The sequence below is a fragment of the Mercenaria mercenaria genome, chromosome 6 (assembly GCF_021730395.1).
Source record: "Mercenaria mercenaria strain notata chromosome 6, MADL_Memer_1, whole genome shotgun sequence".
NCBI lineage: Eukaryota > Metazoa > Mollusca > Bivalvia > Venerida > Veneridae > Mercenaria > Mercenaria mercenaria.
In genome coordinates, this window is record NC_069366.1 from 38,471,415 (window position 1) to 38,494,429 (window position 23,015).

Consider the following 23,015-nt stretch of genomic DNA (forward strand, 5'->3'; position numbering starts at 1 on the left):
TTAAAGGGGTTAAAAAGAAATGAAGTAAGACAGAAAACAGTGGCTCTTAACCTTGTATCTTGCTATATGATCTTGACTGAAAATTGTGTTCTACATATGCAGATTTACTGAAGTTCCTTTAAGGTGTTAAAGAGACATTGCACAGACTTAAACCAAAACAGCTAAAAACTTCATAATCTGCGTTTAGTCTTATATCAGTATGTTTTAGTGTCAATGTCTTAAAATCAAAAATCCTTCATGGGATTAGACAGATATACAGTAAACAACAAACACAGCTATCTGACATTAAATCTCACTGCACAAGAGAGACATTGTAGTCATTTCTGCACTTCGTCTCAATACTGTAAACTTTTAAGCCAAGTTGTCTGAAAATCCTATCAGAGTGGACAAAAGTTTGTGATAGATTGAGTGGAGACATCAGTTGTTTTTTTTTGGTCTGGTATGTGTTTTTGTTAGGTTTAGAGTCTTACTGACATACATGTAATTTATGTCATATGGTGACTTTTCCACCTTTTGATGGTGGGGGAAGACCTCAGGTACCATGGGCACCTTGGTAAAACCGACTTTTCACAAGCCAGCTGGATGGATTTCTCACACAGGGAATTCTACAACAGAAGCGAATTTTCAAACCCATATCAATCACAAAATATAATAATTTAACAAGACTATTGCCAAGCAATGGAAGTAACCTTGGGCAGTTGTAACAAGAAAGCCATGTCATCTTAACATTTTGAATATGCTTCTGACCAGATTTGGTGAAGATCATTTTAACAGTTCATGAATGGATGTCATTTAAGCATATTTCCACTTTTACGTTCTGGCAACCCATATGGGCAGTCAAGCAGAACCAACTGAATACCAACTTGAAACAGGTCCATCCAAGGATGCTACAGACCAAGCTAATGAAGATCTAATGAAGATCTGCAGTGTGCTTTAATTGTAAGAAGTGACCAGTGACTCCTTGTAAATGCACTGACGCAGAATGACTTGACAAACTTTTGAACACCTCAAGCCAGGGAGCTACAGACCAAGTCTGGTGGAATAAATAGTTTCACAGGTGAAGCTTTTTTGAAGGGGAAGACTTCAAAGTGAGTATGAGCTAATGATTCTGGTTGCCATAGCAACTGCACAACCTAAACAGAATTTAATAGCCAGCATCTTCTCCATATTGCCCTCTTCCAAAACATGTTAAAGGTGGAACAAATAGTATATCAACAGTTTTCCATACAATGTTTTCTTTTGAAAATTTGTTCAAATTTATTTATTAACCCTAAAATACATACATGTATTAATTCTAATTTTAATGGGAATGTTTCTCAATTATGCATGCTGATAGTTTAAAGCTTACCAAATTAAACCTTACCATGATAATTCTGAGTAAATTTCATACAATAATGACTATGGAATGCTACAGTAAACTGGAATACAACAATGAAGTATGCTGGAATATGGAATGTAACAGAACAGTAACAGACCTGGAAAGCAAAGGTCAATGTTACAGGGTAATATATCTGCAACTCAAACACAAGTTAATAGAGCTGCTAACATATTACCTTGTGAGATTCTATAATGGCCTATTTTCAGATCATTAATAATTTGTGTTACTATCTTTCTTTCATGAATTCTAATTTCACTCTTTTGAACTATCAATCAGTTTTGTAGTTCCATCAGTCACATCTACTTCGAAATCATCAGCATCTTTTTCATCACTTTTCAGATTTGTATAAAACTTCTTTCCATAATCCAGAGTCTCCCATCTTCGATACGACTTTGTTCTTTTCTTTGTACATTGTTTTACAATGCACACAACAATGAGGAATACTATCACAAATACTCCAAATGAGACTCCTACAATAAGTTTGGTATCAGCACCTTTGATAGCTTGTGTAACCTTTGTAGTCAGTGTGTCCCCAGTTGTCTCAGGCTTAGGCATACTATTTATCACTATTGTATCTTTTTCCTTCTGTTCATCAATTTTATTCTTTTTGTCATCTGGAAGTGCAGTATGGGAGAAAGGGCCATGATGTTCTTGAATGACCCAGATTGAATCTAGCACCTCTCCTCCAAACACTGCCACCTGCTCCCAATACAAGTGTGTTGAGTTGTCTACCTTTAGTCTCCCATAACTGTTGAAAGAGTTGTCGTCCATTCTGAATGCAGACCAGCTCTCTGAAAATAGTACAAGCTAAAGCAGAATTTGACAAGAAAAATAGCATGTAATTATATGCATTTCTGTAAAGTACTGTCAGGTCCTATGAAGTCTGACACTGGTCCATCCCATAATTAACAAGAGTTGTTGAAGGTAGGGCTCTCGCAATTTTGAAAATGTATATTAAAATATGAGTACTGAAAATAGTGGATTACAAAAAGCACTTAAGTCAAATCTAAATGATTGTCAAAGTGACGTCACTACTGTATTGTCAAGTTCTGAGATTATAAGTGTAGATTTCCCGGAAGAAAAGAGCACCTCAAGTCATAACATTCTGGTTCCATGAATATCCAATTAAATGGGCAAGTTAAAGTTTCTAAACTGGATAAATGAACAAAATAAAATGGTCTGCGTACTGCTTTTGATCTATGTCCAAGGTTAAATAAAAAAAAATCTTTTATCCACCATTTGTGACTGACAAAAGGACAGACAGAAAAATGGAAACAAGAGGGTCATTGATCCTAAAGCGCTCACCTGACTACAAGGTTTCAAGTGTGTTGTATAAGTACAAAGTTAGGTTTCTTCTATGTTAGCCTATATCATACACATTTTTGAACCTAGGGCACTAATTTGAACAATTACGGTAGAAATTACATGTCAAATACACTGGGGTCCAAGGTTCGAGACCCGCGGATCTAGCAGGGTTAAATTTATAACGCGGATTGATCGTATAAGCGGTATATACAATACTCCACCCACCGGTAATGTATTAGACGTATTTTGGACGCTGTTCTATGTTAATAAGAAATAAGAATCGAATAAAAGGGACATTTATTTACCTTAAATGCTACAGAAAAATACATTAAAAGAATTATAACGCTGTGTCATCTTCTCATTTTGTCGTGATTCTTTTGGAATTGTGTATCCCGGAAGTAAACATATATATAACGCTGTGTGAGGAGTGCGCGGTCGTGAGAATTGCATAATATTATGCAATGCAATTGCACTGTGGGTTTATGTAACTAAAAGAGAACAAGAGCTGTCACTAATGGTGACAAATGCCCCCGCAGCACCTTGGCCTTTGACCTGGTGACCCCAAAGTCAGTAGGGGTGGTGTACTCAATAAGTACTATCAGCAAGTGAAGTTTGAAGGTCCTGGGTGCAGTGGTTCGCAGGTAAAGTGCCTTCATGCAAAAAGTTAACGTTGGCCCCTGTGACCTTGACCTTTGACCTGGTGACCCCAAAGTCATTAGGGGTGGTGTACTCAATAAGTACTATCAGCATGTGAAGTTTGAAGGTCCTGGGTGCAATGGTTCGCGAGTAAAGTGCCTTCATGCAAAAAGTTAACGTTGGCCCCTGTGACCTTGACCTTTGACCTGGTAACCCCAAAGTCAGCAGGGGTGGTATACTCAATAAGTACTATCAGCATGTGAAGTTTGAAGGTCCTGGGTGCAGTGGTTCGCAAGTAAAGTGCCTTCATGCAAAAAGTTAACGTTGTGACGAACGAACTAACTAACTAACGAACGGACAGTTGAAAACTAATATGCCTCCCTTCGGGGGCATAAAAAACACGGACAGTCCTAAAAAATTTAATTTTGAATATATGAAGAAAATTGATAAATAAGATAGAAAATTATTAAATCACCGTCGTTAATATACGATGTTAAAAAGGGAGAACAATCTCAATATGGCTTTCGTGCGTCGAATCTTCGTTAATTCCGACGAACTGAGTAAACGGCTGCATTTTATTACAAAACTGGGCCTGTCCTTTGATTCTTATTCACTCAAATGTTCACGTCATCCGCTTAATTGGCGCAAACTTAAACGGTTTGATAGTTGACCGACCAATGTTACACGCTTATGCAAACAATCTAATTTTGACACGATACTGATTGCCTAATTGTCACATGTCTACATGCATTCAAACTTTAACAAAGGCGATACGCAAACAAGTAAGCTAGCAGACAATTATTGATTTTTGTCACAGTTGTCATGGCAAAGGTGTTAATGTACACAGGTACATGTAGTTTTAACACTGGTTATGATCAAATTAAATAACATCCGCGGACTGTTTTTTTTTTTTTTTTACCCCCGAAAATTCCGGAGCCAAGAGCCTACCGCGTTATAACGAATATCGCGGTATATCGAGTAGTGTTATAACGTGTTTCAAGTGTATCAAAGCTCTAGCTATTATTGATGTTCAAAGTTTCTAAGGTAAAAGCCTACAGTATGTACATGTAAGACACAGGTGCGTGGCCATTTTTTTTTACCTTAGGGTAATAATTTGGACAAGAATGGTAGAGAGTCAAACCCTTGTATCACGTGCCAAATATCTAAGCTCTAGAGAAAAGGACTTTTTAAGTCTGATAGCTGAAAACCTATTTTTAACCAAAAAGACCCATATGTTCAATGATGTTCAATGAACCATAACCATTTGAACAACTTTGAAAGAGGGCTACCCAGAAATCATTTGTGTAAAGTTTCATCAAAATCCATTTTGTGGTTTTGGAGGAGAAATTGTTGATGAAAAGTGACCATGCCCTCTGGTGGCCATGTTTTTTATGAATCAGAAAAATTTTGAACAATCTTGGCAGAGGGTCACACAAGAACGATTTGTGTAAAATTATTCTAAAATCTGGACAGCAGATTCACATATTAAGAAGATTTTTAAAGTTTTCACTATATACATGTAGTGAAAACTGACCACGCCCTCCAGCGACCATGTTTTTTGACAAATCCGTATAATTTGAATAATCTTAGTAGAAGGTCACACAAGAACCATTTGTGTAAAATTATTCTAAAATCGGGCCAGAAGTTTCAAAGAAGAAGATTTTTTTAATTTCCACTTATATACAGTAAACCTCGCTTATAAGGAACAGCTTGGGACCTCTAAAAATTGTTCCTTATAACTGAGGTTCATTATATCCATATAGCGAACTAGTTCCTTGTAACTGAGGTTTGTATAACAAACACAATTTGTATAGCAAACACTATTTGACGGACGTTTGTTAAGGGCTATGTGTTCACATCCTGGGCCGACCTTGAATCTTTATGTGAGAAAGTTGCGTTTCTAGTACAGTCCTTTCCTGGAGAGATGGAAAAGTAAACTGCCTGCATGATTATGACTGAACTAGTGTTGAAACGCGGCGTTAGACCCAAAACAAGCCAAAATGTTCGTCGGTAAGAATGACCGTAATTTATGTTTATTTTTGTCGGTAATTTCTATCTTCATTTTAGAGAGCGCTACATGATGACTATCAGATATGTTGCAGTTACTCCCCTTACCTTGCTTGACTGCATGTTATGTGAATAGACATCAATACTAATATAAAACAAAAGTTAATTTTTTATTACAAAAATGTTTAATAAGACTACCCATTAAAATCTAAAAGTGGGATGTTTATAACATACAGTGTATTACGACTAGACAACGGCGCCATACATACGGATTAAAGTGTAAATTATACTTATACTTTTGCTATTGTCCATTTTAGCACCTGCTTAATTTTTATAATTGGAAATTTGGTAAACGGAACTGTTTGCCATTGTTAATCACGTGTAATTAACACATTTATTTAGGATAGTATGACCGTGACTGATTTTCTTTTACTATTGTTAACATGAAATACCTAATACATGTAGCTCTCGAACATAATCTTGAGTAAATATAAGTCTACTATCATCTAGTATTTGGTAATTTGATGATATTATATATTTTCGTTTTATCGTATCTGTGAATTAACAAACTTAAGATCATAGAAATGAAATAAGTTGTGTTTATTCATGTGCATGAAAGCGCATGAAAGCGCATGAAAGTGCCGATTCTCCTGTTTATGTCCGGTTTTCAATAATTTTTATTCTCTATGTCTGTCCGCTATAACCGAGGGGTTTGCCATTGAATTTCGTACTTTGGGACTGGAAAAAGAGTTCCTTATAACTGAGTGTTCCTTATAACCAAGTTCCCTATAACTGAGGATTTTTACACTGAATAAAGAAGGAATCAGATTGGGGAATTGAAAACTGTTCCTTATAACTGAGTGTTCCTTATATCCGAGTTCCTTATAAGTGAGGTTTACTGTATACATATAGGGAAAAGTGACCATGCCCTCTGGCGTCCATGTTTTTTGATGAATCAGTACAATTTGAATAATCTTGGTAGAGGGTCACACAAGTACCATTTGTGTAAAATTATTCTAAAATCGAGCCAGCAGTTTCACATAAGAAGATTTTTAAAGTTTCCACTACATACATACAGGGAAAAGTGACCACGCCCTCTGGCAGCCATGTTTTTTGACGAATCAAAATAATTTGAACAATCTTGGTAAAGGGTCACACAAAGACAATTTGTGTAAAATTATTCTAAAATCAGCCCAGCAGTTTCACACAAGAAGATTTTTAAAGTTTCCACTATATACGTATAAGAACAAGAGGGTCATTATAACCCTGGATCGCTCACCTGAGTAATATGAGCTATATGTTTCAAATGTCAAACTGATACTAAAATATTAAGAAAGTCAGTAGGTCACATTCATGGTCAATGAAATTCAGTTTTACGATCGGTGTGCAAAACTGTACATGTCGTCCAAATTTCAAGGCTGTATCTTAAAAAACAAGAAAGTAGGTCAGCAGGTCAAGGTCACAGTCAAGTGACATCATTACTTAGGGTCATCAGGTAATTATTATTAAACAGTCTTGGGAATAGGATCAGATAATTTTTTAAGTATTTTTTTCTTATATAACTCATATAATAATTAAGTGACCCTGGGGCGGGGCCTCTTTTAACCCCAGAGGCAAAATTTGAACAATTTGGTAGAAGACTACTAGCCAATGCATCATACCAAATATCAAAAGCCTAGGTTGTGTGGCTTCAGACAAGAAGATTTTTAAATTTTTTTCCTATATAAGTCTATATAAAACATGGGACCCCCAGGGCAGGGCTTCTTTTCACCCCAGGGGTACAATTTGAACAATTTTGTTTGAGGACCATAAGACAATGCTACAAACAAAATATCAAAAGCCTAAGTCTTTTGGTTTCAGACAAGAAGATTTTTAAACTTTTTTTCCTATACAAGTCTATGTAAAACTTGGGACCCCCGCATCGGAGCCATATTGGACCCTAGGGGGATAATTTGAACAATCGTGGTAGAGGACCACTAGATGATGCTACATACCAAATATCAACACCCTAGGCCGTCTGATTTTGTACAAGAAGATTTTCAAAGTTTTCCCTATATAAGTCTATATAAACTATGTGACCCCCGGGGTGGGGCCATATTTGACCCTAGGGGGATAATTTGAACAATCTTGGTAGAGGACCACTAGGCAATGCATCATACCAAATATCAAAAGCCTAGGTTGTGTGGTTTCAGACAAGGTTTTTAAAGTTTTTTCCTAGTATGTAAGTCTATATAAAACATGGGACCCCCAGGGGTAAAATTTGAACAATTTTGGTTGAGGACCGTAAGACAATGCTACAAACATAATATCAAAAGTTTTGTGGTTTCAGACAAGAAAATTTTTAAACTTTTTTTCCTATACAAGTGTATGTAAAACTTGGGACCCCCGGGGCGGGGCCATATTTGAACAATCGTGGTAGAGGACCACTAGATGATGCTATGTACCAAATATCAAAGCCCTAGGCCGTCTGGTTTTGTACAAGAAGATTTTCAAAGTTTTCCCTATATAAGTCTATATAAACTATGTGACCCCCCGGGGCGGGGCCATATTTGACTCTAGGGGGATAATTTGAACAATCTTGGTAGAGGACCACTAGATGATGCTACATACCAAATATCAAAGCCCTAGGCCGTCTGGTTTTGTACAAGATTTTCAAAGTTTTCCCTATATAAGTCTATAAAAACTATGTGACCCTCGGGGTGGGGCCATATTTGACCCTTGGGGGATAATTTGAACAATCTTGGTAGAGGACCACTAGATGATGCTACACATAAGGTATCAAAGCCCTAGGCCCTGTGGTTTTGGACAAGAAGATTTTTAAAGTTTTTCCTTTCGGTTGCCATGGCAACCAGAGTTCTGCATTGAATTCAATTCTTTGAATAATTTTGAAAGGGGGCCACCCAAGGATCATTCCTGTGAAGTTTGGTGTAATTCTGCCCAGTGGTTTTCAAGAAGAAGATTTTTTTAGGAAATGTTGACGGACACACGACGGACATTGACCAGTCACAAAAGCTCACCATGAGCCTTTGGCTCAGGTGAGCTAAAAAGTGACCACGCCCCCTGGTGGCCATGTTTTTAGACGTATCAGTATAATTTGAACAGTCTTGGTAGAGGGTCACATAAGGACCATTTGTGTAAAATTATTTCAAAATCAGATCATCTGTTTTTAGCTCCAACGGCCCTATGTGCAACCAAGCAAAACCGTTTGAACGACTTTGCTAGAGGACCATCCAAGGAACATCCATGCCAAGTTTCATCAAAATCATTTAGTGGTTTACGAAATGTTTTTTAAACACAATTGCTGACGACCGATGGATGGATGCATGCATGCACGCATGACGTATGACGGACACAGCGTGATCACAAAAGCTCACCATGAGCATTGCTCAGGTAACATTAAAAAAAACACACAAAAAACACACATGTTCTTCACACTGTATTCTACCTATTTACTAAACTTCATGAATAAATCTCTTGCACATTTAAGTTACTCCACATATGTCATATGGTTTACTTGTTGCCATAGCAACTATATATACTGCTATAAAATAAAACGGCATGTGTAATTTCCAAACTATCATCTATTCATGAACCAAGTTGCATAAAAATCTCTTGTACTTTTTATCGCAGAATCCACTTTTTGTCACAATTTTGGACTATTTGTTGCCATAGCAAGAAAACAGAAATATATGCATAATCTCCATACTGCTATCTATCAAGTTTCATGGAAAAGAAATGTCTTGTTCTTTTAAAGTTATCACATGATTCCACTTTGCCACTTTTTGTCAGATTTTAAGACTATTTGTTGCAACAGCAACCATAAAACAAAAAGATGTGCATATGCTCCATATTAGCATATGTACCAAATTTCATGAAAAAAGTATGCTGTACTTCTCTACTTTTGAAGTTATCATAGGATCCAACTTTTTGTGACAGATGAGGTTGGGAGTGGGGCGGGGGGGGAGGGCTGCTATCATGTGAAACACTTAATAACAAAAAATGTTTTGGGAAAGTTATCCACTGAGACCTTGACTTTTGCAGTCTTTTAACCAAATGCCATCTCCTCTCACTAAGACCAGTCCTCTTGTGAAGTTTTAAATGTTTAAATTTGAAACTAAGAAGTTTGTCAGATAAACACTGCTATAACTTAAACCAAAACTATACTACTATCTGACTAAGTGACCTTAACCTTTGGTGTACCTAACTCTAAATAAAAGTATGTCTACCCCTTACCAAGGCCATTTACCTTGAGAAGTTTGGTGATAATAATTGATAAGAAGATATGTTAGCAGTGGCATTGAAGACCATGCCATTAAACTTCAAACTTAATGCTGTGTCTAGTACAATAGTCCTATGCTAAAAATCGTCCATCAATATATGGGAAAGTGTATGTTTGTCCTTATAACATATTATGAAATGGAAACTATTTGCAACTAAAAAATGCTTTTAGAATAAGAGCTGTCACTATTGGTGACAAATGCCCCCAAAACGTGCCCAAGAATTCTACAGTTGTATGTGCAAAAAAATCAAACATCATTTCGTCACCTTGACCTTGACCTAAGAGGTCCGGGTCATAAGCGTGACATACATTCTTAATATGGTTAACATTTGTGTCAAATTATTTTCAAATCCCTTGATAAATAGCAGAGTTATGGACGAGACAAGAAACCCCTTTGACTTCTCAATGTGACTTTGGAGCTAAGGATCTGTGTCTTGTGCACCTCATCTCATTATAGATAACATTCATGCAAAGTAATTTCAAAATCCCTTCATCAATGGCAGAGATATGGACCGGACACAAAACAGACCATGTTAACTTTTAACCTCTAAGTGTGACCTTGACCTTAGAGCTAGGGCTCTGGATCTTGCACACGACATGTTGTCTCATTATGATGAACATTTACGCCAAGTAATTTCAAAATCCCTTGATGAATGGCAGAGTTACGGACCGGACATGAAACAGACCATGATAACCTTTGACTTTTAAGTGTGACCTTGACCTTGGAGCTAGGGGTCTGGGTCTTGCCAATGACACGTTGTCTCATTATGGTAAACATTCATGCCAAGTAATTTCAAAATCCCTTTATGAATGGTAGAGTTATGGACCAGACACGAAACAGACCATGATAACCTTTGACCTCCAAGTGTGACCTTGACCTTGGAGCTAGGGGTCTGGGCCCTGCACATGACACATCGTCTCATTATGCTGAACCCTTATGCCAAGTGATTTCAAAATCCCTTATGGATGGATGAGTTACAGCCCGGACAAGAATTTACCGGACGCACACATGCACGTATGGATGGACAGTGCGATTTCAATATGCCCACCTTCGGGGGCAGAACAAATTTAACACTGAAAGAATACTAACCATTTCTTGCACTCATCTTATCCACACCATGTTTACTACCAGCAGCTCCAGTGATAAGTTGCACAGGGGCCTGTGGGTTTGTATAATTCTCAGCAAGAACCACACCCTTGTATACCGGCCACAGTCTCTCATAGGAATGTTCATGAGCTTGCAACACAACATCTACACCATTGTTGTAAAATATGTCTTCTAGACTGCAAACAGTAATACATGTAGTTATTGCTATTTCAGTAAAAATCAAAAGCTGTTACTATACAAATTTTTTTATGGTAAACTCTAACTTCATACAGCCGTCCCTTGATAAAACCTGATAAAACAATGCACTCAGTTTTAACTAGAACTGTCACAGGAGTGACTCATACCCCCACCATACGGTCTTGTCACAGAAGAATGGCAACCATAAGAAATCTTAAAAATACTTAGTCTTTGGAGTACATCATCCTGGGCTTCCACATATAAGTAATACTAGTATAATACTAGTATAGTGATACTAGTAAATATATTAAATCTCTAATATCAGAGATACACTAAAAGTGAATACAAACAAGAGCTTTCTCCATAGGATGACACATGCCCCCGATGGCACTTTGAATGAATAGTTATGGCCGATGTTAGAGTTTAGGACCTTTGACCTACGGAGCTGGGTCTTGCGCGCGACACGTCATCTTACTGTGTCACACACTCATGCATAGTTATTTTAAAATCCATGCATGAATGACAAAGATATGGACCGGACACGCCCATCAATGCACTATCATGAAAAATGACCTTTAACGTCCAAGTGTGACCTTGACCTTTGAGCTACGGACCTGGGTCTTGCGCATGACACGTTGTCTTACTGTGGTACACATTCATGCCAAGTTATTTGAAAATCCATCCATGGATGATAAAGATATGGACCGGACACAACCATCAATGCACTATCCTTTAAAGTCTAAGTGTGACCTTGACCTTTGAGTTACAGACCTGGGTCTTGTGCGCGACACGTCGTCTTACTGTGGTACACATTCATGCCAAGTTATTTGAAAATCCATCTATCGATGACAAAGATATGGACCGGACACGCCCATCAATGCACTATCCTTTAATGTCTAAGTGTGACCTTGACCTTTGAGCTACGAACCTGGGTCTTGCGCGCGACAAGTCGTCTTACTGTGGTACACATTCATGCCAAGTTATTTGAAAATCCATCCATCGATGACAAAGATATGGACCGGACACGCCCATCAATGCACTATCCTTTAATGTCTAAGTGTGACCTTGACCTTTGAGCTACGGACCTGGGTCTTGCGCGCGACACGTCGTCTTACTGTGGTACACATTCATGCCAAGTTATTTGAAAATCCATCCATCGATGACAAAGATATGGACCGGACACGCCCATCAATGCACTATCCTTTAATGTCTAAGTGTGACCTTGACCTTTGAGCTACGGACCTGGGACTTGCGCGCGACACGTCGTCTTACTGTGGTACACATTCATGCCAAGTTATTTGAAAATCCATCCATCGATGACAAAGATATGGACCGGACACGAAAATTGCGGGCAGACTGACAGACTGACAGACGGTTCAAAAACTATATGCCTCCCTTCGGGGGCATAAAAAGTGTCTTACCGACCGATGTTACCACAGAAAAATGTATTTAATTTTTACATAGGACTTATAATAAAAAAGTTATGAAAATACCTAAAATATTGAAAATCTAAAAATAGGATTTCTAAAAATAGACTAATTCCTTGAATTTAAGGGGAAGAACTCAGTACAAAAGTTAAAAAAAAAGGTTACGTCCCTTTGGCTCTAAGCCAATCAGAATGAGATATAGTGAAAATACATCAAAATTAACCTTAAATTCTAGGTAAAAGGGAACACAATTCAAGAAAAATTAGTGTCAGAGTTATGCACCTTGTGTCACATAATGTGGGTGATGAGGTGGAACATCTATTTTAAGTCTGAATCAAATCCATTCAGTAGTAACTGAGATATAGTGAAAATACATCAAAATTAACCTTAAATTCTAAGTAAAAAGGGGTATAATTCATGAAAAATTGGTGTCAGAGTTATGCACCTTGTGTCACATAATGTGGGTGATGAGGTGGAATATCTATTTTAAGTTTGAATCAAATCCATTTAGTAATAACTGAAATATAGTGAAAATACAACAAAATTAACCTTAAATTCTAAGTAAAAGGGGACATAATTCATGAAAACTTGGTGTCAAGAGTTATGCACCTTGTGTCAAATGATGTGGGTGATAAGGTGGAACATGTATTTTAAGTTTGAATCAAATCCATCTGGTATTAACTGAGATAATAGATTTCGGGACGCGACGTGACAAAACTGACTCCTATATACCCCCCTCAAACATGTTTGGTGGGGGTATAATTAACCTGAAGAACAGAAATTAAATACAGTTGTACCATACATAATCCAATACATAAGTTTACCAAGTTTATGCAAATAATGAATTTAAGTCATATCAAACTTTGATTGCAATCCTTTTTCACTTTGTTTTCCTTTTTAGTTTTATCTTTTATAGCATGTTTATTTCAGAGCTATTTTTGAAGAAATCTGAAAGGGGACCATGGACAGATGGACCACAGACATCCAATGATCCTAGAATTTCACCATGAGCATTCCGTGCATAGGTGAGCTTAGATGTTAATGCAGAATGATGGACACCAGATCATCCACCTAAACTAACAACTCACCCTGAACAAAGTTCAGCTGAACTGAATAAATATCTAAAATGAAAGTGTCCAGTGTCACATAAGGGACTCCATAAAATCCATTAAGCAGTTTCACAACAACCTGTGGTTTTCTGTAGGGTAAAATATAGTGCCTTGAACTTCAAAAGGGAACAAGGAGCTGCATTTTCAAAACGCAAAATCATGCCCCCGGGTATATGACCAAAGATGTTGTTTAAGATTTTAAGGTTAAAAGTGAATGTCATATAGGGTCAAGGTCATTTATTTGTAGGTCAGTCTGTAGCTCTTGCCACAAGGCTTGTCGAGTGTGAGTATGAACTAAATCAGGTCATTAATGAGGGTTGTGGGCAATCTGGTTTGTATGAATGGACAGACAAACAAACAGTTCAATCCCTATCACTGGGGGCATAACATCTAAATTTGAAATCTAGATAGAAATTTCAAGGGGAAGATATGACTTTCTTTAGGGTAAAGTATAACAATTTTAGTGAAATATATAGCTATTTTTGACTAAAGTTAACAGCCTACATTTGGCTGTAAAAAAGCAAAAAAAAAAAACAAACAAGAGGGCCATGATGGCCCTATATCGCTCACCTGAGTACCATTGCTTTAGTCAAAAACAAAAAGAAAAAATTCTTACAAGGTATAGATATGTCATAATACACCTAAAAATTGGAGGTACCATCCATGTTGTACCACAGAAAAGTGGTCTCAGTTTTTCCCTACGGCCAATAATAAAAAAGTTACTAAATAAGCTTTTTATAGTAACATAAAAGGGAAGTAATAAAAAAAATATTGTAAGCAAATAAAAGAAGGATCTGCCAAATAAAAACAAGAGCACTGCAATGCAACGCAAATGCAGAGCAATATTCACATAAAACAAAGTCATATGACTTTTGACCCCTAAGTGTGACCTTGACATTGAATTTAGCCATCTGAAACATGCGCTCCGCACATCCTTTCAATGAATGAACATTTGTGTCAGGTTTCTCTGAAATCCATCAAGGGGTTCAAGAGTTACAGAGCAGAAGGGAAATAGCTAACCAACACACAGACAGACAGACGGACACCGAGGCGATAACATAATATGTCCCTGCGGGCGTATAAAAAGAATCGAGATCTTATGGTGATACAAGTTGTGTGCATGTCTGGTTAAAATTAAATCATAAATGAAGCTGCTATTGTGCAGACAAGGTCAAAATAGCCAATTTTGGCAGTTTCAGGGGCCATAACTCTGGAACCCATTATGGGATCTGGCCAGTTCAAGAATGGAACCAAGATCTTTTGGTGACACAAGTTTTGTGCAAGTATAATTAAATTCAAATCATAAATGAAACTGCTATTGTGCAGACAAGGTCAAAACAGCTAATTCCGGCCCTATCAGGGGCCATAACTCTGGAACCCATTATGGGACCTAGTCGGTTCAAGAAAGGCACCAAGGTCTTATGGTGACACAAGTTTTGTGCATGTTTGGTTAAAATCAAATCATAGATGAAACTGCTATTGTGCAGACAAGGTCAAAATAGCTAATTTGACCCCTTCAGGGGCCACAACTCTGGAACCCATAAAGGAATCATGTCAGTTCCATAAAGGAACCAAGATTTTATGGTGATACAAGTTGTGTGCAAGTTTGGTAAAAATCAAATCATAAATAAAGCTGCTATTGTGCATACAAGGTCAAAATAGCTAATTTTGGGTCTTTCAGGGGCCATAACTCTGGAACCCATAATGGAATCTGGCCAGTTCCAGAAAGGAACCAAGATCTTATGGTAATACAAGTTGTGTGCAAGTTCGGTAAAAATCAAATCATAAATAAAGCTGCTATTGTGGAGACAAGCTCAAAATAGCTAATTTTGGGCCTTTCAGGGGCCATAACTCTGGAACCCATAATGGAATCTGGCCAGTTCCAGAAAGAAACCAAGATCTTATGGTGATACAAGTTGTGTGCAAGTTTGGTAAAAATCAAATCATAAAGCTGCTATTGTGCAGACAAGCGCAAAATAGCTCATTTTGGCCCTTTCAGGGGCCATAACGCTGGAACCCATAAAGGGATCTGGCCAGTTCAAAAAAGGAACCAAGATCTTATGGTGATACAAGTTGTGTGCAAGTTTGGTTAAGATGAAGCCACTATCGTGCAGACAAGAAATTGTTGACGGACGGATGGACTGACGCACTGACTGACGACGGACGACAGACGAAGGGTGATCACAAAACCTCACCTTGTCACTATGTGACAGGTGAGCTAAAAAAACAAGAGCTGTCTCCATAGGATGACACATGCCCCGATGGCACTTTGAATGAATAGTTATGGCCGATGTTAGAGTTTAGGACCTTTGACCTACGGAGCTGGGTCTTGCGCACGACACGTCATCTTACTGTGTCACACATTCATGCGTAGTTATTTTAAAATCCATGCATGAATGACAAAGATATGGACTGGATACGCCCATCAATGCACTATCATGAAAAATGACCTTTAACGTCTTAGTGTGACCTTGAACTTTGAGCTATGGACCTGGGTCTTGCGCACGACACATCGTCTTACTGTGGTACACATTCATGCCAAGTTATTTGAAAATCCATCCATGGATGACAAAGATATGGACCGGACACGCCCATCAAAGCACTATCCTTTAACGTCTAAGTGTGACCTTGACCTTTGAGCTACGGACCTGGGTCTTGCGCACGACACGTCGTCTTACTGTGGTACACATTCATGCCAAGTTATTTGAAAATCCATCCATCGATGACAAAGATATGGACCGGACACGCCCATCAATGCACTATACTTTAAAGTCTAAGTGTGACCTTGACCTTTGAGCTACGGACCTGGGTCTTGCGCGCGACAAGTCGTCTTATTGTGGTACACATTCATGTTAAGTTATTTGAAAATCCATCCATCGATGACAAAGATATGGACCGGACAAGCCCATCAATGCACTATCCTTTAATGTCTAAGTGTGACCTTGACCTTTGAGCTAAGGACCTGGGTCTTGCGCGCGACACGTCGTCTTACTGTGGTACATATTCATGCCAAGTTATTTGAAAATCCATCCATCGATGACAAAGATATGGACCGGACACGAAAATTGCAGACAGACTGACAGACGGACAGACGGTTCAAAAACTATATGCCTCCCTTCGGGGGCATAAAAAGCATTGTCAAGTTATCTCACTCATTATAGTAGGTTTGACTACAGGGAAACCTTGTGTTAATTCTAATCTAATACAGTTACAGTGATATAACCATGCACATAAAATTTAAAACAAGGCAGCCTGAAAGACAGCTATATCCCCCGCCACTGTTATGGATAGTGAAAGGGTTGATGGTATTGGGTGAAACCATTAAACATTCAAGTTGTGACCTTGACCTTAAGCTGGCTGGGGTGAATTTTGAATTCTGCACATTGTTGTACCATATATAATCCAACTGATATGGGGAATATTACAGCCAAGTCATATTAAAATCCTTCAAGGCGTTTAGGAGATACAGAGCAGGCTCAAACCTTTGACCTCGAGTTGTGACCTTGACCTTGAGCAAACATGACTGACTCACGAGTTCTGCACATTGTCTTGATGAGGTGATCAACTGACCCAAGTTTCATGAAAATCCATCAAGGGGTTTAGGAGATACTGAGCGGACACAAAATGGAAGGCTCAAACATTTGAACCCGAGTTGTGACCTTGACCTTAAGCCGACACGGCTGACTTGTGAGTTCTGCACATCATCTTGATGAGGTGATCATTTGACCAAAGTTTCTTGAAATTCCTTCAAATAGTTTAGAAGATACAGAGCGGACACAAAATGGAAGGCTCAAACATTTGACCCGGAGTTGTGACCTTGACCTTGAGCCAACATGGCTGACTAATGGGTTCTGCACATTGTCTTGATGAGGTGATCATTTCACCAAAGTTTCATGATTATCCTTCAAGGGGTTTAGGAGATACAGATTGGACACAAAATGGAAGGCTCAAACGTTTGACCTTGCGTTGTGACCTTGACCTTGAGCTGACATGGCTGACTCTTGAATTCTGCACATTGTCTTGATGAGGTGATCATTTGACCAAAGTTTCATGATTATCCTTCAAGGGATTTAGGAGATACAGAGTAGACACGAAATGGAAGATTCAAACCATTGACCTTTACTTGTGACCTTGACCTTGAGCCAACATGGCTGACTCATTGGTTCTGCACATCGTCTTGATGAGATGATCATTTGACCAAAGTTTCATGATTATCAGTAAAGGGATTTAGGAGATACAGAGCGGACACAAAATGGAAGGCACAAACCTTTGACCTCGAGTTGTGACCTTGACCTTGAGCCGACATGGCTGACTCATGGGTTCTACTCATCGTCTTGATGATCATTTGACTTAAGTTTCATGAAAATCCTTCAAGGGGTTTAGAATATACAAAGCGGACACGAAATGTTATGGAAGGACGGAAGGAGACCATTCCTATAACCACCGCCACAAGTGGTGGGGGATTAACAAGGTGTTGATACCATCACCTATGCTGACACCGATGTAGGGATGATTAGAATAACACTCACTATAATTGAAAAAGTCAAGCTTCATAATATTGTCAAAGGTTATAAGACTTACCCAAGGCGGACTTTTGATTCTTGTAGTGTACAATCATCAAGGTCATCATTAGAACAGTACATTGGTCTGTGTCCAAATGCTATGATCCAGGGCCTAATGTGTCTGTTACTGTTTGCTGCAGCTAGATCTGCCAGAATCCACTGTTTCTGGCTCTCGATGTAGCGACCATTAGCAGTGAAAAATACTTCAGATGAATAACTGAAGCAGAGGTTTACAGTAAATCAATTAACTGATAGCAAGCTTTTGACAAAAACAGCTAGTACATGCAGATATGCAATGTACGCAAATCACCCAGTTTCAAACTTAGAACTTCATAGATGCAAACATTATGTTTAAGTTTTATGATAAAGTAGAAAATGTGCTCTCTAGTGTAAACAAGGTTTTTATTTCATTTAATTTAGTGGCCTACTTTTTAATCTCAACTACCCCACTTTTACTGATTTATTCTAGTGACCTCATTTTCGAAATCAGGTTATCCAATTTTTGATCTGGCCAAGATTACCCAGAGGCAAACATTCTGACAAAGTTTTATGACGATCAAGTAGAAAATGTTGCCTCTAGAAAGTTTACAACGTATTTCTATGATCTGTTCTAGTAACCTAGTTAAAGACCTCAGGTAACTTTAAACTTGACCTACTTTCAAACAAACAAACTGACAAAATTTTAAGAAGATCATATAGAAAATGTTTTTCTATGGTTTGTCCTAATGACCTTGTTTTTGGCCAAGCTTCAAACTTGAACTGCATTTGATGAAGTCAAACATTCCAACAAACGTTTATGAAGGTGAGGCAGAACATCAGGCTTGTACAGTATTAACAAGGTTTCCGATTTAATTGGCCTGATGACCTAGTTTTTGATGCCAGTTCAACCACTAATGAATTCATCCAAGACTTAACCGAGGGTAATAATCTGACCAAGTTTCATGAAGATTTTGCCAAAATTGTGACTTCGAAGCATGTTAACAGTCAAATTACAGCTGACAAATGCATGACACATAGCAATCACAATATCATGTATCATCCACCTGTACTAAAAGTTCAGGGGCCATGATTAAATGTTTTGCAATCAACTCTTCAGCTGAAGATAAGTTGTACATTACAAAATCCAAAAGGTTTCCTCAAGTCAGATATTTTGAAAATCTTTTCAAATTCAGAATTAAAGGTGAAACAGCTGGTTTAAATTTTGCTAAATGTATGTGTAATTCATAAGATACCTTAGAAAGTGGACTGGTCCAATATCCATACTATACCACATCTTATTCAGTGGAATTGGCCATTCTGTGTTTGGCATGGAAAATCTGTATCTGTACTGATTGAATGTGTCTGATTCTATCTCTGTAATGAAAAAAAAAAAGATACCTTCTGAACAATCTTATTTTAAAAGAAGTTTTCATGACTTTTTCATGAAGAAGATCCCTGTTGTACCATCTTACACAATGAAAACAACTAAAAACTGGAAATGTTTGTTAAACATACATACACAAAATGACTGTCTGCTGCAGGCAACTGGGTGTATAGATTTCAGTCTCAAATATACTGTGATCTTGACCTTTGACCTAAATACCCAGAAACAATAAGGGTCATCTACTGACCATAGACAATCATGTCTCAGGCCTGTGTTTCCAGTTATATATCCAAAACTATGTTCAGTCTAAAGGTTATTTTTACCTCCTGCACCCCAAAACAATGAGGATATAGACAATCTGGTTATGAAATTTAATGTGTTGTATGTCCAAAGATTCTAAAGATACTGATCAGAAACCATTTAAATCCAAGTCAGGGCCACCATTGCTGAGTAGTTATCACTTTCCCCTCACTGCTACAGGTTTGATACTGTACTTGTGGAAAGGAATTCCTTCAAGTGAAGATGCCATCAAGGCTGTTTACAGGTCAAACACATTTTTATATCTTTAGCTCTGGCTGCCTCTAAAAGGGGCAAAGAGGATCCATTAGAACAAATCTCCTAAAGGTCAATGTGTGTGTGTGTGTGCTTTTTCCACAATTTTTAGTCATATAAACAATGGTGTCTATCAGTCAGCACAAAGGTAAAGTTTATACAGCTACCTCGCTGGAATATCACACCATAGACATGTGACATGATAACCCGTCTAGTTAAATTAGACCAGGCCAAGGCCTATTCTCTTAAGGCTAAGCACCAAAAGGGTAGGCTACTAGTATTCTAACATATTTGGCATGACATGTTTAGATATCAAACCCACAACCAACTTCACTTGATTTGTTTGTTTGTTTTGAGTTTAACGCCGTTTTTCAGTTAAGTAACGGCAGGCAGTTAACCTAACCAGTGTTCCTGGATTCAGTACAAGTACAAACCTGTTTTCCACAAGTAACTGCCAATTTCCCCACATGAATCAGAGATGGAGGACGAATGATTTCAGACACAATGTCTTTTATCAAATAGTCACTGAAAAGCACCTGGGGATCCCTAGAAGTCTAGAACCCTCCATCAGTAGGTTTTTGCTCTCCCTACTGAGCTAAGTGGACGGGCACTCTACCACTAAGGTAAGGATGATGCTGAAGGTCAATCAAGAAGTTCATCAGCAGAAGTTGTTTTAAGTAAAGTTTTAAAAAACATTTTTTAGATCCTGCAGCCCCAAGAAAGGGCAAAACAGAACCATTTGAACACAACTAAGTGTACAAGGTGGGTAAAGATGAAGTTTGGTGAAGATCCTCCAGAGGTTGTTAAAAAGATTTTCTATTTCTAGCTTTGGCAGTCCCTAAAAGATGCTAAGCAGAAATATTTTAACAAACTTGGTTGGAAAAGGTCAACACAAAGAAGATAAAGATTAAGTTTGATTTGAAGATCCATCAAGTGGTTCAAGAGCAGAAGTTCTTTTTTCTACTTTCCGCTTTGGTGGCCCCTAAAATGGGTCAAGCTGACACATTTGAATAAAATAGCAAGGGCTTGATTTTAAAGATGCTACAGACCGAGTTAAGTGATGATCCATCAGGTGGTTCATGAGAAAAATTGTAACATTTTCCCATTTTAGCTCTGGTGGCCGGTAACAATGGTCAAGCAGAAACACTTCACTGCATTTGTGAGATGACCATAGAAGGATGTTACAGATAAATCTTGGAGAAGAGCCATCATGAAGTTCATATGAAGTTGTTTAAAGATTTTTTCCCCCTTTTTTTAGCCCTGGCAATCCTTAAAAGGGCCAAGCAAAGCCATTTGAATGATTTTACAGATCAAGTCTTTGAGGATTCATCAACAGGTTCCTGAGAAGAAGTTGTTTAAAGGTGTTTCTATGTTTAGCTTTAGCAATGCCTAAAAGTGGCCAAGCAAAAATATTTGAACAAAATTTACAGAAGACCTCATAAAAATGCTTAAGGTCAAGTTTGGAGAAGATCTATCCAGTGGCTCATTAGATTTCTCTACATCAATTAGGAGGATCAAGAGAAGTCTTTTGAAGGTTTTTATATTTCTAGCTCTAGAGTCCCCTTAGAGGGGCAACTGAGCCCATATGAACCGATGTTAAAGTTTCAATATTGGTAGGATGCTGTACCAGGCTCCCATACTAACAGCATTCCCTTAACAATGTCTAGACAAGCTAAAATGTCCTTAATCATTAATTATGGTTACCATGGTTTCCAGGTGACACCATGTAGGGAATGTGCGAAGCCATCTCTTCAATCTGTCGCATAAATACATCACCCACCTGAAACAAAGGAAATTAATGTCAAATACAACAGGCAATGGGTCAGTCAGTCCAAAGGCTTCACATCTGCAAGTTATAAACATTTTTATTTCAAGCTCCACTAGCCCTATACAGCAAATTAGAGTACTGCATGGGGTCAATGCAAATATCCTCCAAAAATCTCTCTAAATATCCATTTGAATTTAGTTTAAAGATGCCATAAGCCAAGTAAAACAAAAAACAACAGCCAAAAATTGCTTGGTAACCTCAGGTGAGCTAAAACAGCCAGCTATATGGACACATTACTTGCAAATCATTAACTTTAAATTGTAAGAGAAATGCCCCAGGAAATGCTTGAAAGAATCATCTTTTAAAGTCCAAACATGCAGTTTGACATGAAACTGCCAACAATATGCTTAATGTTGATGATAAATGCTCATTTCACTTAGATGGAAAATGTATGAATTAATACACAAGTTAATGTGACACAGAATAATAACACAAAGTCCAAGAATTGGGAATTAGAGTAAAGAACAAGTGGCCAGAATTGCCTAAAGTTACCCATCTGAACAGGACTTTGACCTTTTGACCTTGTTTCTGCCCATCCATTAGGCAGTTCATTAAAATTGATATAAAGTTGTTTTTTCTTCTTATTTTTTGCTGAGACAGCCCCAAAATGTGTAACAATTAGAGCAAACTTGAGAGAAGTCCTGTCAAAGGTATTACAGATCACGTTGGGTCTATTAAATCAAAGTTAAAGGTTTTTTTCTACTTTGACTCTGGCAGCCCCTACCTTCAGTCTTGCTGAAACATTTACATAAAACTGAGACAGGACACTACAGATCAAGTTAAGGGAAGATGCTTCATATGGTTCATGAGAAGAAATCCTTGAAAGATTTTTCTATGTATAACTCTGCTGGCATCAGAAAACAAGATGGCCCTGTATGCCTCACCTGAAATAATTCTTACCCTAGATTACCTAGTATCTAATTTAGCCTAGATTTCACAGAGACAAACATTTTGACCATGTTTTACGTAAATCAGGTGCATCATGTCCTTAATGAGAAAGAGTCATTTAAAAGCTTTTCTATTTCTAGCTCAGTCGACCCCTAAATAGAGGTCAAGCTATATCAACTAAAATACTTGAGAACAAACCATATAATCATGCTACAGACCATGTTTAGTGCAGATTTATTTTAAGTTCATGAGAAGTAAAAGATAGTTTCTTTTATTAGCTCAGGGCATACCATTCTGGGCCAAGCACAAATAAAAACAAAAAATGAGAGAGAACCATACAAGGTTGCTACAGACCAAGTTCTGTGAAAAACTAGCAAACAGTTCATAAAGAGAAGT

At 37.9% G+C, this 23,015-nt stretch overlaps 1 protein-coding gene across 1 annotated transcript in view; it reads right to left on the reverse strand.

Annotated features, from left to right (window-relative positions):
* Window positions 1–955: 955 nt before the first annotated feature.
* LOC123549109 (acid phosphatase type 7-like) overlaps window positions 956–23,015 on the reverse strand; it is a 57,156-nt gene continuing 35,096 nt past the window's right edge. The window contains exons 6-10 of the mRNA XM_045336935.2: window positions 21,608–21,683; window positions 19,221–19,341; window positions 18,008–18,205; window positions 10,696–10,889; window positions 956–2,169 (exon numbers count right to left, since the gene is read on the reverse strand). Coding sequence (XP_045192870.2) covers window positions 1,631–2,169; window positions 10,696–10,889; window positions 18,008–18,205; window positions 19,221–19,341; window positions 21,608–21,683 — 1,128 coding nt within the window. The 3' untranslated portion in view covers window positions 956–1,630. The remainder of the gene's footprint in view (window positions 2,170–10,695; window positions 10,890–18,007; window positions 18,206–19,220; window positions 19,342–21,607; window positions 21,684–23,015) is intronic.